Source organism: Sycon ciliatum, chromosome 2 (genome assembly GCF_964019385.1).
Source record: "Sycon ciliatum chromosome 2, ocSycCili1.1, whole genome shotgun sequence".
NCBI classification, from domain to species: Eukaryota; Metazoa; Porifera; class Calcarea; order Leucosolenida; family Sycettidae; genus Sycon; species Sycon ciliatum.
In genome coordinates this window covers 41,939,124-41,952,772 of record NC_088644.1, presented here as the reverse complement: position 1 = coordinate 41,952,772, position 13,649 = coordinate 41,939,124, and the positions used below count along the sequence as shown (strand labels likewise).

The following is a 13,649-nucleotide window of genomic DNA, read 5'->3' as shown; positions in this document are numbered from 1 at the left end:
AATGTTCTGCCTCTACAGTAACTAACGTTACCTACTGTAACTTACGCCTCCCTGTGTAAGCGGCCTCCATAATGTGGACAGGAGGCCAGGGATCGCTAAACATGTTCTAGTTGATATTGTACATACACACACGTACGTATCCGATTGTGCAGAGCTCCCTGAACCCTAGCTAGCTAGCCAGACCTTATGTGCAGCTTTGCATACGCGCCTGGCACTGGCCTAGTGGTAGGTTCCAAGCAGCTCTGAAGTGAGTCGTTGATCAGAGACAGAGGGGCGCACGTTTTGTTTCCACGAGCATGTTGTTCGTTCAACGCCCCTCCCTACTTGACGCAGTACTTGCATGAAGCTAGAGAATGCGGAAAATCGTCTGAGTACCCTTGATACTCTCTCCAAATGCACACTAAGGTTGTAAGGAGGCCTGGCTTGTGTTAGCTGCACAGCACTGCTATGCTGCCGTCACGTCTCCCTGCCGTGTCCAACTCGCGTGTCCCACCGCATGGCGTGTCCACGCCAGTGTTTAGCAGGTAGCTGGCGCTCCATTGTTGACAGCTAGCTAAGCAATAACTGACACTCAACGTTACTGCATTCTATAATCCAGAGTGCAAACTGTGAACTGATCCGGCGATTCATAATGCATACTATTACTAGTACGGGAGTCACAGACGTGAGACCTATAAATGCTCGGCTGACGACGACTTGGATCACCTTCTTGTCAAGAAGCAACATTGCAACATTTTCCGGCTCAGGTCGGAAGTTGTCTACATTATTCTCGCAAGTGTATTGCAGCATTTTCCGTCCAGAGAAAGTCAGTGGTATGCCGATTTGTCTAAAGCTATAAGTTATGCCTTATCCGGGAAATCTTCAGAGCTGGACCGCAGCGGCTACCGGCAGCGATGAGCAGGTAGCCTCATTTTCCGTCTCGGAGGGAGGTTTGTCGCATTTAGCGCGTCGTATTGAATCATTCCCTCCTGCAGCCCAGTCGGCACCTGTCAAAAATGAAGCAAGTTTTATACATTCGCCAATGGTGACGTATAACAGTCCGACGGTTAGCGCCCCGCTCAATACCAACCAATGGAGCACTGTGCCCCGACCGGCGGGCGTTATCAATCATGCCCAGGCCAATAGGTATGCTCCGTATAAGCCATTGCATGGTCCTCATGGCCCTATTCAAGGGGTGCAACATGGCCCCATCGGGGTGTACTCCAACCTTCCCTACCGAACGGTGCCTGTTCCTAGAAGTCTGCCTCTATCCGCAATGACTGGTTCCACAACGTATGACCCAAGCAATCAGCCACTGTCGGCCAACAGCACAGGCCTGGCCAGTACAGAGGCCCTACTGTCACCGCAGACCTCGTCATTTGCCATGCCAACAATGACGCAAAACACTGTCAATGTGCGGCCAGTGACCAACGCGCTCCTGTCACCCGTACCTACTCCGGGGGACCTGACGCCCAAAACACCAAGCTTTGCCCCCAAGGAGAAGAAGGCAACCAGACCGTATAAACTGCCTGTGGGAGCGGCCAGGAAGGCAGCGGCAGCCAACGAGTAAGTCGCATGGCCTCATACTTACAGACCAAACAAACTGATTCTTTTAATTACTTGAAGTAATAAATAATTTGGAAGCAACTCGCCTACACTCAAATAAGTACTGCATTTCGCACACAATCCAGTAGTCTCGTCAACATTTCGGTCTTTTTGACCATCGTCAGGAATGAAGTGGCTGTGGAACAAAGCAGCGATATACAAAGCCATCAAACAAGCGGGACCAAGTGATAACGCGCGTAAAAGAAAGGCAGTCAGAGAGAAAAGAAAGGGAAGGTGCTAACCTCACTCGAAGTTAACATTCAAAGGAAAACAAGCACGTCTGGACCTGGAGATGCTCGGAAAATAATTGAGTGAAATCACAGACACAGAGCCTGTTTTAGAAGAGAATAGTAAATAGTACATGGTGAGGTGTACTTGCTCGGGTCTTGGGTGAGTTTGGGTGCTCGTAGATTCTACTGATTGCATTTCATATTGTTGTGGTCAGAGGTACCCTTCTGAGTCTGAATCGGTACATTGGCGAGAGAGTAAACAAGGTCGGATTCACTGCGCACAATTCGGATCATTACGGAGGGTGCAAACCGCATTTCTGACACGGCCTGGATATGGGTTCAAACAAGAGGATCCGGGTTCACGGCACCCCATATTTAGTCGAGTGAATAGAGTGCACAGTCACATTTCACTCGACCAGCATGACAGCAAATGTTACCAGTATTCTTGGGAGATTGGTGTGGGAGTGACAGCAAATGTTCCAATCCTTGTAGTATGATTTAGGATGGGTGTCGTAGGAGTGACACTCTGTGATGGTGTGGAACACCCATGGCACACTGGTAGAGTACCAGATGAAGGGGGTAGGGGGTAGGGCACTGCCAGTCCTAACACAGCCTCTTGTGCCTTCTTGTTCTTCATGATTCCTGCGACATGCAAAGGATGGACAATGACCGTACGCTCTGCGTGACTGTGAAACGCTCTTGAGTGTAGCTGCTTGTTTCGTATGTACACCAGTCAAAACATGTTGCGACAGGCATAGACATTGTCATTGTCGAATGCTTTGGGTGACACTATAGATATGGATGTGAGTGGTTTAAGGTGTGCGAAAATTCAGCTCAGACCTTGTGAGGGAGTTTTTCTGTCGTGCTGGCCAGAACGTGCAGGCACCTTGCTCAGGGCCATTTCTAGAGGATGTTATGCCATCCACCCAGGGCCAATCTGACACACTGCTAAGTGCTCTGAATAACCATCATCTGCCTGGAGTGCACCTGGTCAAGTTGTACCCAGACCAGCTAGGGCTTTCTTGATCAGCCCATGTTGATGGCATGCCTAGCGCCTGCAGACGTCCTCTTAAAGCTACCCACACTGGGCCACAACACTCTTGGATGGTGTGGAACGACCGAGTACAGTAACAGTCTGGGCACGTGCTCGTACTACTTGTGTTAGATACTTGCCTTAGGTACTCAGAACTAAGTCAGTAGCCGATCTGTGACACATGATACACACGGCCAAGTCGGCGAGGTGCTCACGAGGCAATGCCCACACAATGGGAGCCATCATTCAATGAGGCCGGGGTGTATCCCTACGTAGCATGCCCATATCGGCATGTACCTAGCTGTCTAACCAGGAACGTGACCGGACGGTGAAGGGATACTATGGGGAGATGTGATCCATGAACAAACAAGTCTCTTGCACCAGGTGCCATTCCACAGTCCACTCCACTGATTGGCATAAACAACCCACCAGGTATAATGCACATGCACGCTGAGCCTAAGGCACGCGGCATGGGACCTGAACAGAGAGGGTGTCTTTAATTTAAGACGATGGCTCATGAGACATTGCCAATGCATGTTTCCAAAGCCAATGGACGCTCATCACAGGGAGTGACCGAGTTTCCTAAAGCCGAGCAAAGGCAAAGAGGTGAGAGGGGTGGGGGTCATGAGGAATGGGAAGAAGGAACTCATGGCAGATAGGAGTTTTAAAAGTTGTTGAGTGCAGACTGTGGATCACTTCTGGCAGCATATATTCCAGCTAACACTAAGTCACAGTAGAGTACACCGCATCGGAGGCCCATTCTGTGAAGCACTACCATCGATCCCCCCCCCCCCCCCCCCAGACTATACTTAGTAACACATGCGCGGCAGAGTTCACTTTCTCAATTCAACGACTGGGTAAAGTGTTTATAACCGACTGGTTCATTACTTCCAGAGCTCGCCTCATTACAATTGAAGAAGGTGTAACAGACACTCGTCGCGCTTCGTTGCATATGCATGCACGGGTTCTAAATGTCCGATACACGCATGGAAGAGACACACTAATTTTGTTTCATTCTTTTCACACGGTGTGAACGTCTGTACAGAGAGAGAGAGAGAATTTGTCACTAAGCACTATGGCAGCAACAATACCTGCCTGTGTGTGTGGAAGAAATACGATACGTATGCACATGTATACTGCACTCATCACTTGGTCCTGTCCTGGATCGTAATCATAGCTCCAGGCACTGAAACCTAAAGCACTCGACACTAATCAATTAGCACTAATTTCGGACTACGTTTAGTAGATCATGAAGTATGTTAGTGTCAATGGAAAGCGTGACTCTTTTTAAATACCTTGAGTGAGCAGACTGTCTAGTTTCATTTCAACATGTCACCAACTGTGTACTAGTATCCTGTTAGTTTCTGATCATGCCCTTAACACAAGTCCTGCGCAAGATGCGTGTCTGCGGTGTATTATCATTCTGGACAGTGCGGAAAAATAATTAGGTTTACAGAGCCGTGCCTTTGCCCATAGACACGTTGTCACGTATTACGTCACGCTGAAGTATGTGTCACTTGTCACTAGTACTAGCCAGGATCAAAGATGGAACGATTGTGTGGTAATCGAGAGACAACGATTGTGTGGTAATCGAGAGACAACGATTGTGTGATAATCGAGAGACAACGATTGTGCGGCAATTGAGAAGTAACACTGCAAAGTGCAAGCAGGGTTGGAACAACATCACCTGATATTATTAGTGCTGGGTTGGTTGTTTAGTTTGAATTCACGAGCGGAACGGACTGCACAAGATCCAATGAAAAAACCAATTTAATGAGGTCACAGCCACCCAGCAATGAGGCGATTTCCATAAAAGAGACGAAATGGAGGAGCCACAGGAAGTAGGAAAGAAAGAAAGGTTCGGTGAGGTGTAAGTATTCCACGCGCACACACACGTTTTCGTTGGCATGCAATCAGAGGACTGAACTTGCAATCTGGCTGGCTGGCGTTCACTGATATAGCTGGCTGGCGTTTCAACGTCGAAGCTACAACACACAACAAGAGAACCTAGAAGGTCTACCTGGTCCGGTATTTGCATAACTACAATGTATTGTACTTAACTCGCAGTCTGCTTTTTCCCATTTTATTCTCCTTCTAGATCTCAAGTCAGCCCAAGCAGTGAAACAAGCGGAGGATTGTCACCTCTGGACAGTTTTCGTGTTCGATCCTGGCCCCTGCGCGTATGGTTGTACAACCACAGGAACAACCCATACCCGAAGAGAGCTGAGAAGTGCAAGCTGGCGAAGGAAGTCGGCTGGACGCCCGACCAAGTGTCGATGTGGTTCGCAAACACTCGACGGCGAATCAAGAAGGTCGGCATGGATGTCTGGTCGGGTGGAGAGTACAACGATCTGAACTTGAAGGACACCAAGGTTTCCACAAAGTCTCCAAGTAAGTGCTAGACTGCAGCTCACTGTACAGTGCGTGTGTGTACAATCATGTGCATACTGGTTTCTTCAGTTCATTGTTTGTTTGTTATGACTCCTGTCTAGGCATTGTGTGGTAAGTGCGTGTACATGGTACATGTTCACTTGTATAGAGTAGAGCAGCACCGTGCACTCTAAAGCAATGGTGAAAACAACCCGTAATTCAACCCCCACTTCTCCCCACCCCGTCCATGTACAGAATAGTGTACAGTGTATCATGTCAGATTGCCTCTTCCGACTTGTAACGTCCGACTTGTAACGTCCGACTTGTAACGTCCGACTTGTAACGTCTGACTTGTAACGTCTGACTTGTAACGTCCGACTTGTAACGTCCGACTTGTAACGTCCGTCTTGTAACGTCCGACTTGTAACGTCTGACTTGTAACGTCTGACTTGTAACGTCTGACTTGTAACGTCCGACTTGTAACGTCTGACTTGTAACGTCCGACTTGTAACGTCCGACTTGTAACGTCCGACTTGTAACGTCTGACTTGTAACGTCTGACTTGTAACGTCCGACTTGTAACGTCCGACTTGTAACGTCCGACTTGTAACGTCCGACTTGTAACGTCCGACTTGTAACGTCCGACTTGTAACGTCTGACTTGTAACGTCCCACTTGTAACGTCCCACTTGTAACGTCTGACTTGTAACGTCTGACTTGTAACGTCCGACTTGTAACGTCCGACTTGTAACGTCCGACTTTTAACGTCCGACTTGTAACGTCCGACTTGTAACGTCTGACTTGTAACGTCTGACTTGTAACGTCTGACTTGTAACGTCTGACTTGTAAGATCCAACTTGTACAATCATTATCTTTTCGGGCGTGAATCCCTAGATGGGCAGCAACATGGATTAGTATACCTATCAACTTCAATGTGGAGAGAGGGAGAGATAGAGAGAGTGTGTGTATATGTGTGTGTGTGTGTGTGTGTGTGTGTGTGTGTGTGTGTGTGTGTGTGCGGGTGTGTGTGTGTGTGTGTGTGTGTGTGCGTGTGTGTGTGTGTGTGTGTGTGTGTGTGTATGTGTGTGTCACCGTGAGAGAGAGAGAGAGAGAGAGAGAGAGAGAGAGAGAGAGAGAGAGAGAGAGAGAGAGAGAGAGACAGGGAGAGAGAGAGGGGGGTAGGGTGGGGCCAGAGAACTCTATGTCCTACCCCACCCACCCACCCAAACACGCACACACACTCTCTCTTTCTGTGTACGTGTTATCAGTGAATTGTTGTGTTACTGTGGTATGGAAAGGCAATCTTCGGCTGCGTTAAGTTAACATGAACTTTGTTGACCCGGAGATTACTGATATGCCGAAAAAGGAAAAAAGTGCAGTCTCTCTCTTCCTCCCCCCCCCCCCTCCCCCTCTCTCCCTGTCTGAAATGTCTTCTCACTCACACTTTACACCAAACCATGACCTCTAGAAACACACTGGTATTCTAACTCAGTTGCTGTCTCTTCTTCTTCTTGTGTGCGGGTTGTCTTGCAGCCATTCGCACGCCCTCACCTAGCTACTACCTAACGCCACCAATGTCCTCACCTCTGGAACACCACAGTGCAAGTACATGCGTGGACCAGGTATCAGCACCTGTACAGCCTATCACCATGCAGCCACTGAACTGAGCACATGTGTACGTCACGTGACGTACTCTTGATCAAAGCATATTCGAAACTGAGAGATTTTTCTGCTTATGCACCTGAACTACCTATTCTGATACCACTCAACGGTCCCATAGCCCCATGTAGGAAAGCACACAGCAGGCACAACAATGACTATTACAGCCTAAAAAAAGAACGAAATTATTATTCATCAGCTGCGAGGGATTGAATGAATACTTGTAATAATATTGGCACACGTAGAGACGATTATTCTTTCTTTCAACCATTTTTTTCAAATTTCAACTGAGTGCTTGACGTAATTATTCATTGAAAGAGAACCTACGGATTTACATGAATCGTTCGATTCGACATTATGTATGCAAGCATACGTTCCTATCAAAACCCCGGTCAACTTCTAAACCATGGTGAAACACTTTGTTTTAGCAGTGCCAATGGATTTACTCTTCCTCTGTTCACAGTTGGTACTGTGCAGTGCCACATGCTACTGCCAAAGAAGGCATTGCCATAGTGGTGGCGCAGAACAATAGCATGGAATTCAGTGATCTGCAGTAAAGAACGCCCAGTTGATTCACTCCTTGATCCCTCGCTCCTCTGTTTTCAGTTTATTATCTTCACTGATTTATTCAATTCAACTTTTGTTAGTCGTCCTGGTCTCACTCCAGCTTTTCAAGTAAACACTGATTGAGGATTATTATTGTAATTTTTAACCATGACAAACAATGGCAATGACCAGAATGTTGCACTGACCGAGTGGACAGACTGTTGTGTGGGGCGGAGTCAAAGTATTATGTTATACTACCGTATTCGTGGAAACTGCATCCAAACACCGAAGCCCCAAAGCAAAACTTGGCTAGTAATGGCAACTGTTAGGGGAGAATTAGAGAGACTTACCAGACCAACAGAGGAGCTGGAGCTTCAGTGCTGTACTGCAGAATACAATTTGAAAATCTCCTTCTCCCTCAAAGGTGCGCGCTGTACCGTTATCCCGAGACAAGCTTATACGGGAACGCTTCACATCACCTACATGCATGTCCTGCTCGTGTAGCATCTACATATCTAGCTACATGCATCTCTTAACACCAACTAGACCAGATCCGGAAGTACTGAGACATTCCACGACATGAAAGTGAACTAAGTCTTGAGTACTGTAAAACCGGAAAGTCTAACGAGTCACAAAGTCTAACGTTATTATTATTATAGCAATAAAAACTGCTTTATGGCAGTTTTCTAAAAAAAGTTATTGTGTTCTAGTCCATGGACCCCGTCTAAAAAGTAAGAAATTAACGAAATGTGATAGCCGAAAATTAAAATTTCACACAAAACCTCACAATAATCACAACAGTTGAAATGCTGCTTTCAACACTAAACTTGTACTGCACCAACAATTGGCAACATGCATGTCATGTATGCATAGGAAAGAGGATCGATATCACGAGGGGAAAAGGTCTTCTACATGTAGCTTTTCATTCTGTGTGTGATTATTGTGAGGTTTTGTGTGAAATTTTAATTTTCGGCTATCACATTTCGTTAATTTCTTACTTTTTAGACGGGGTCCATGGACTAGAACACAATAACTTTTTTTAGAAAACTGCCATAAAGCAGTTTTTATTGCTATAATTTCTTTTGTTTTTTCTGTCACCAATCAATGGAATGCCCTACATCAATATGTAAATGATGGCCTTCACATCATATCAATACCGTATTATACGCATTGAGGTGCAAGTCTTTTCTTGCAGAAAATGGCACTAGGCTAGCATGTTCTTCTGCGGGGAAACATGTGAGTAGTGATGGACCGTGGTGATACTTTTTTTTATACGGAGGTCATTCTGTGCATGTTGCTGTTGCAGAATTTCATTGTCTTGCCTTTCAGATATTTCAGATTTCCCCACCCTGGATCAGATTTATTTGAGAAATGTAACCAGGTGCGTGTCGCAGATGTTTTTGTTGATTCTGTGTTTATAATGGTTTATAATCATGGGTTATCGTGATAAGGTCATCCTGCATCATATTGCACTGAAATCGTAATCCTGTTGATGTCGATACAACTTTTGGAAGTAGTTCAATGACTTCAAACTGTTAGTCCACGATTTTCTAAAACAACACAGCAAAGGAGGAACAATAAACATGTATTAAAATGTAAACAAAGCTGAGTCCGACACCTCGTTCCAACAACTACACTGATCCTGAGGATAAAAGGGGCAAGGCTATGCTTGGAGGTACTGAGAGATAAACAAGGCACTCCATAAATAATAAAATCTTACACATATTTTGGTGAGTATGAATGATATCCAGTCGAACCTCTTTAGGATGAACACCAAGGGACCGATGGTATTTATTCTGTGAGTTTGTCTTAACCTATTTTATATATATAACCAGTGAATACAATTATTTCTCCAATAGACATACGAATAGATTTCTTCTACAGCGAAAGATTCTAAGCCACACCAACTCATTGACTAGTCTCGTATGAAACAAATGAGTCACTAGAGAGGTTCTGCAAAACGAAAATGCGTACAAACTTTCGTTCTACGTCATGAAGTGCGAAACCTCGCACGAACTTTGGACGCGAAACTTGCAGGGAACACGAAATGAACTGTCGTAGGAAATTCCGTGAGATCGGGTCATGGCGTACGTGCACTTGGCCCGCGCAAACTACGAAAATGTGCAGAACGCAAAGTTCGTGCAAAAATTTGTACACACTTTCGCAAGGACTGTCGCGAAACTTCGTTCGAATTTTCGTTTTGCAGAACCTCTCTACTGAACGTTTCTTTAGCAACATGACGGCAACTGAAACAGCAATAGAGAAAGTACGATACATGTACAGCACATTCCTTCAGGTACTACAAACAGATTGCAGATCGTAATTCTTGCTTTGGCGGCACGAAACTTTATTTGGAGCAGTGCAATCTCGGCGGTACTCACAAAATAGTAAATCAAACAGCCCCAGACTCGAGTAAACAAATCCAATCACACAAGTACGAGATCTTCACGAGACGAAACTGCACCCATTGGCTTGTTTCGTTTGAAGCAAACAAGTTTACTGAACCTCTCCACAATGGAGATTTTCCCTGATACCGTATGCGAATTTATTTTGCAAACTCAGTCAATGGGTCCTTGAATCTTTCCCTCCAGATTGGGAACTGCCAACGATAGTATGCCACTGACCAGTGCCTTACTTGTAACGTACCAGTGTACAATGAATATGAGTATTTCGACAACACATCTAACATGAGCCTTACCGTCAAGAAGGTGAACTCGCGTTCTTCGCACACTGTAGACAAGGGCAAAGAGATAAAAATGGATCTAAATCCGAATAAAATCAGCACACGTTTCCGTAAATGAAAGGGTGAGCATAAGCAAATGAATCGAAGGAAACAGGTCAACTCAGAGATCACCTGTCATCGAGTATTCCGTAAAAGGAGGCCTCGGCAGCGGAAAAGCTAAATTTAGAAAGGAGATCCTGTCAGCTTTTCCATTATTTATTGCATTCCGCCCAAAATCAGCACACTTTTCGTAAATGAAAGAGTCAACACAAGCAAATGAATCAAAGGGAACTGGTCAACTCACCTGTCATTGAGTAATATTCCGCGAAAGGAGGTCTCAGCAGCACCGAAACGAAATAAGGCAGGCCAGGAGACGAAATATCCGAAACAGCTCATACAAGAAGCAGTTCCAAAGAAGGAAGTTCCTCGCGCATGCACATCCGAACACGGACTTCAATTCACTGCAACACAATGTCTGCCGGCTGCCGTGCACGTGCACAGCACGCGGCTACCACCCGTTGGTAGATCTAATACCGAGCACCTTACGTAGAGACTTACGTAGCCTAAGTGAAATACCGAGCACCTTACGTAGAAACTTACGTAGCATAGCGATGTCGTTTTTCCTGCCATGTGAACACAATAATAGAAAAGCTGACAGGATCGCTTTTCTAAATAAACGACCAATTCTTTTTCGTTATTTGAAAAAACCGTTATAGCTAGATGTCTGTGTAAAGATGCACATGCCGATGGATCGCCAGGTAGCCATCGTTAAACTTTCTGCACGTAATCATGTCAAAATTACAAAAAACGTTAAACTTTTTGGTCGTTAGACTTTTCGGTTTTACAGTACTGCCCGAAAGCGCTAACCAATGGCCTTCCAACTTATTTTATTTATTTATTTATATGTATTTATTCCAAGCAATACATGACTGGAGTAGCCAATGACCACTTTGCGTGGCGATTGCAGGGTTTTTATAGCCAACCATGGCTAACAAGGAAAAGAGTAAGAAGTCAAAAAGAAAAGGAAAAGAAGAACGAAGCAAATATGGACTAAAATTGTGGACTACTGGTAAAGCAAGGCGTTCCTGAATGCTGTTAAAGTAGAACTTGGAAGGTTCATGGATAATAGTGATAATTGCAAAGGGGGGAAGGTAGTTCCTTTGCTCACCATCTGAGTTCTACAAGTACATGCATCTACATGTATGTTGACCTACATGTCATCGGGCTCAGCGCTTCCTGTTTACTGTGCAAAGCAAAATAAACCCAAACAAACAAACAAATAAGCAAACAACAAACAAACGTGCCTCTACATGCCCTTCCGTTTAGTGTCCACTATGTCCTGTTTGTTGTTGTTATTTTTCTTCATTTCTATGCGGGGATGTGCACTTCATTAACCAATACATGTACAGTCGACACTAGTCATACCCAGTTGATGGCACCGCATGAGCAAGGAAACCATGGTAACAAGCTCCACGGGCCGCCACTGTCACAAAGCGACATGCGACCCACGCAAAATCACACAAAGAAGAGGATTCCATGCGAATATTGTGAATTTCGCTGCGGAAAAGTGGTATTAGGACTGACTTGACAGCATTGCTAACAAACTGGCAGAAAACAATCATAACAACCAGTTATTTTTCAAGGATTGCCTGTATGCCATTTAGACACAGACACAGGGTGTGAAGAGCATGGAAGCTTAACCTCAAAGCACCCAATCTTCCAGATGTAACTGCATACGTAGGGCCAAGCAGAGCAGTCTGAACGTTACTTGCAAACGTGTACACCGTACTAGAACACCCATGACAAAATGAGGCAGACAACAGCCACAGCTGCAGGACACAACCCAACATGAGTGCCATTGGCTCAAGAATAATACCAAGTATGGGCCGACACACAGAAAATACAACAACTGGGTGACAAGTGACAGAAACGGTTGAAAAAAAAAGAGACATTCAACAAAGAAAGAAAAAAAGAGAGACATCAGGATGGGCTGTGAACTTACTCAGGCTCTTGAAGTCGAATGATTCAAGTCAGCCGTATCAGTGCAGAAAGTGTGTGTGTGTGTGTGTGTGTGTGTGTGTATGTGTGTGTGTGTGTGTGTATGTGTGTGTGTGTGTGTGTGTGTGTGTGTGTGTGTGTGTGCGTGTGTGTGTGTGTGTGTGTGTGTGTGTGCGTGTGTGTGTGTGTGTGTGTGTGTGTGTGTGTGTGTGCGCGTGTGTGTGTGTGTGTGTGACAACCAGGAGCTGCGAAGACGCTGGGGTGATATGGCACTGCCATCTGATACCGTCAGACACCGCCGTCTGCAGTGGCTTGGGCATGTCGCCAGAATGCCAGATAACCGGCTTCCGAAGCTGATACTGTTTAGCTTCTTCTCAGATCCACGCCCAGCCTGTGGGCCACGACTGCGATGGAAAGACCTCGTCGCACGTGATCTTCGTTTCGGTGGCATAGTGAATTGGCTCACTTTGGCTCAGGATCGCCCAGCATGGCGCGAGGCAATTGCAAAGACTCCGGATGATCTCGTGGAGTGTAACAACAACAAAGTCACCTGCAAGGTTTGCAACCGATCATTCACTGCTCGTGGGATTCACCGTCACAAGTGCTCAGCTGTACGGTCCTTACCTGTTGCCCAGCAGCCTGGGGCCCGTCACTGTGGAGTTTGTGACCGCTGGTTTCAAAGCGCTGGCGGTTTTGCAGTTCATCGTTGTGTGGAGCGTCAGACATCGGACGAAATACCAGCTGTTTCAACGAGATGCAGCCTGAATTTGGACTGCTGCCAGCACCATTGCTCGATCTGTGATCGCTGCATGAAGAGTCAGGCTGGTTTTAACCGCCATAATTGTACTCGAGGCAAACGACTGCGAAAGGACCAGAGGACTAATCTGCCCATTCAATGCAGCATATGTAACGAACGATTCTCCCGCCCGCAGGACCTCACCCGCCACCGAAGACAGAAACACTAGCTATGTGTAGAACGGTCCCCTTTCACCTCAATTATTCTCCTTGTTTCTTTTTTCTCGCTGTTGTCTCCCGCTTCTGGGAGCGACGTGGCCATTTTGTGGCAGTTGTACATAGTAGTAGTAGTGTGTGTGTGTGTGTGTGTGTGTGTGTGTGTGTGTGTATACACGTACAGTATTCTCAGATGCTTGCCCTAGATCATCATAGCTGTTGCATTGGTATGTGCTTGCCCTGTACTGACTCAACTAACTTTACCCTACCCAGGAATATGATCATGTGTCACTAGATGAGCATACAATCCATCCATCATATAACTCATCTCCTTATTCAAGTCAAGAAAGTCGGCCACATCTTCCGCCCTCTCTTGAAGACAGCTCCGTTATATTTCATGTACCTGCTCATAAATGAATTGGTCTAATATCCAGCGAAACGGGGAAAATGTAAGTAAATTGATTATCAAAAGAAATACATAATTGTAAATTGCCAGAAAAAGACGGGTCATACCCAGGGTGGGAAGAGTGCTACACGCAGACTACGCAAGAGGCTTCA

The 13,649-nt window shown here is 45.8% G+C and overlaps 2 protein-coding genes across 3 annotated transcripts in view; one reads left to right on the top strand and one right to left on the bottom strand.

Annotated features, from left to right (window-relative positions):
• The first annotated feature begins 697 nt into the window (after nucleotides 1-697).
• LOC135810155 (homeobox protein TGIF2LX-like) lies at nucleotides 698-7,608 on the top strand. 2 transcript variants are annotated; one of them, XM_065323621.1, is made up of 3 exons: nucleotides 698-1,545; nucleotides 4,946-5,238; nucleotides 6,749-7,608. In XM_065323621.1, exons 1-3 carry the CDS (start codon nucleotides 842-844, stop codon nucleotides 6,880-6,882), a joined length of 1,131 nt encoding a protein of 376 aa, XP_065179693.1. In that variant the 5' UTR covers nucleotides 698-841; the 3' UTR covers nucleotides 6,883-7,608. The 2 variants fall into 2 exon arrangements, with proteins under 2 accessions (XP_065179693.1, XP_065179694.1); XM_065323622.1 differs by lacking the exon at nucleotides 698-1,545 and adding an exon at nucleotides 4,492-4,717.
• Nucleotides 7,609-13,395: 5,787 nt separating this feature from the next.
• Nucleotides 13,396-13,649, bottom strand: part of LOC135810154 (uncharacterized) — a 37,233-nt gene continuing 36,979 nt past the window's right edge. Inside the window, exon 17 of the mRNA XM_065323620.1 lies at nucleotides 13,396-13,649. This exon is cut by the window's right edge and continues 563 nt beyond it. The gene's annotated coding sequence lies outside the window, so the exon portion shown is untranslated.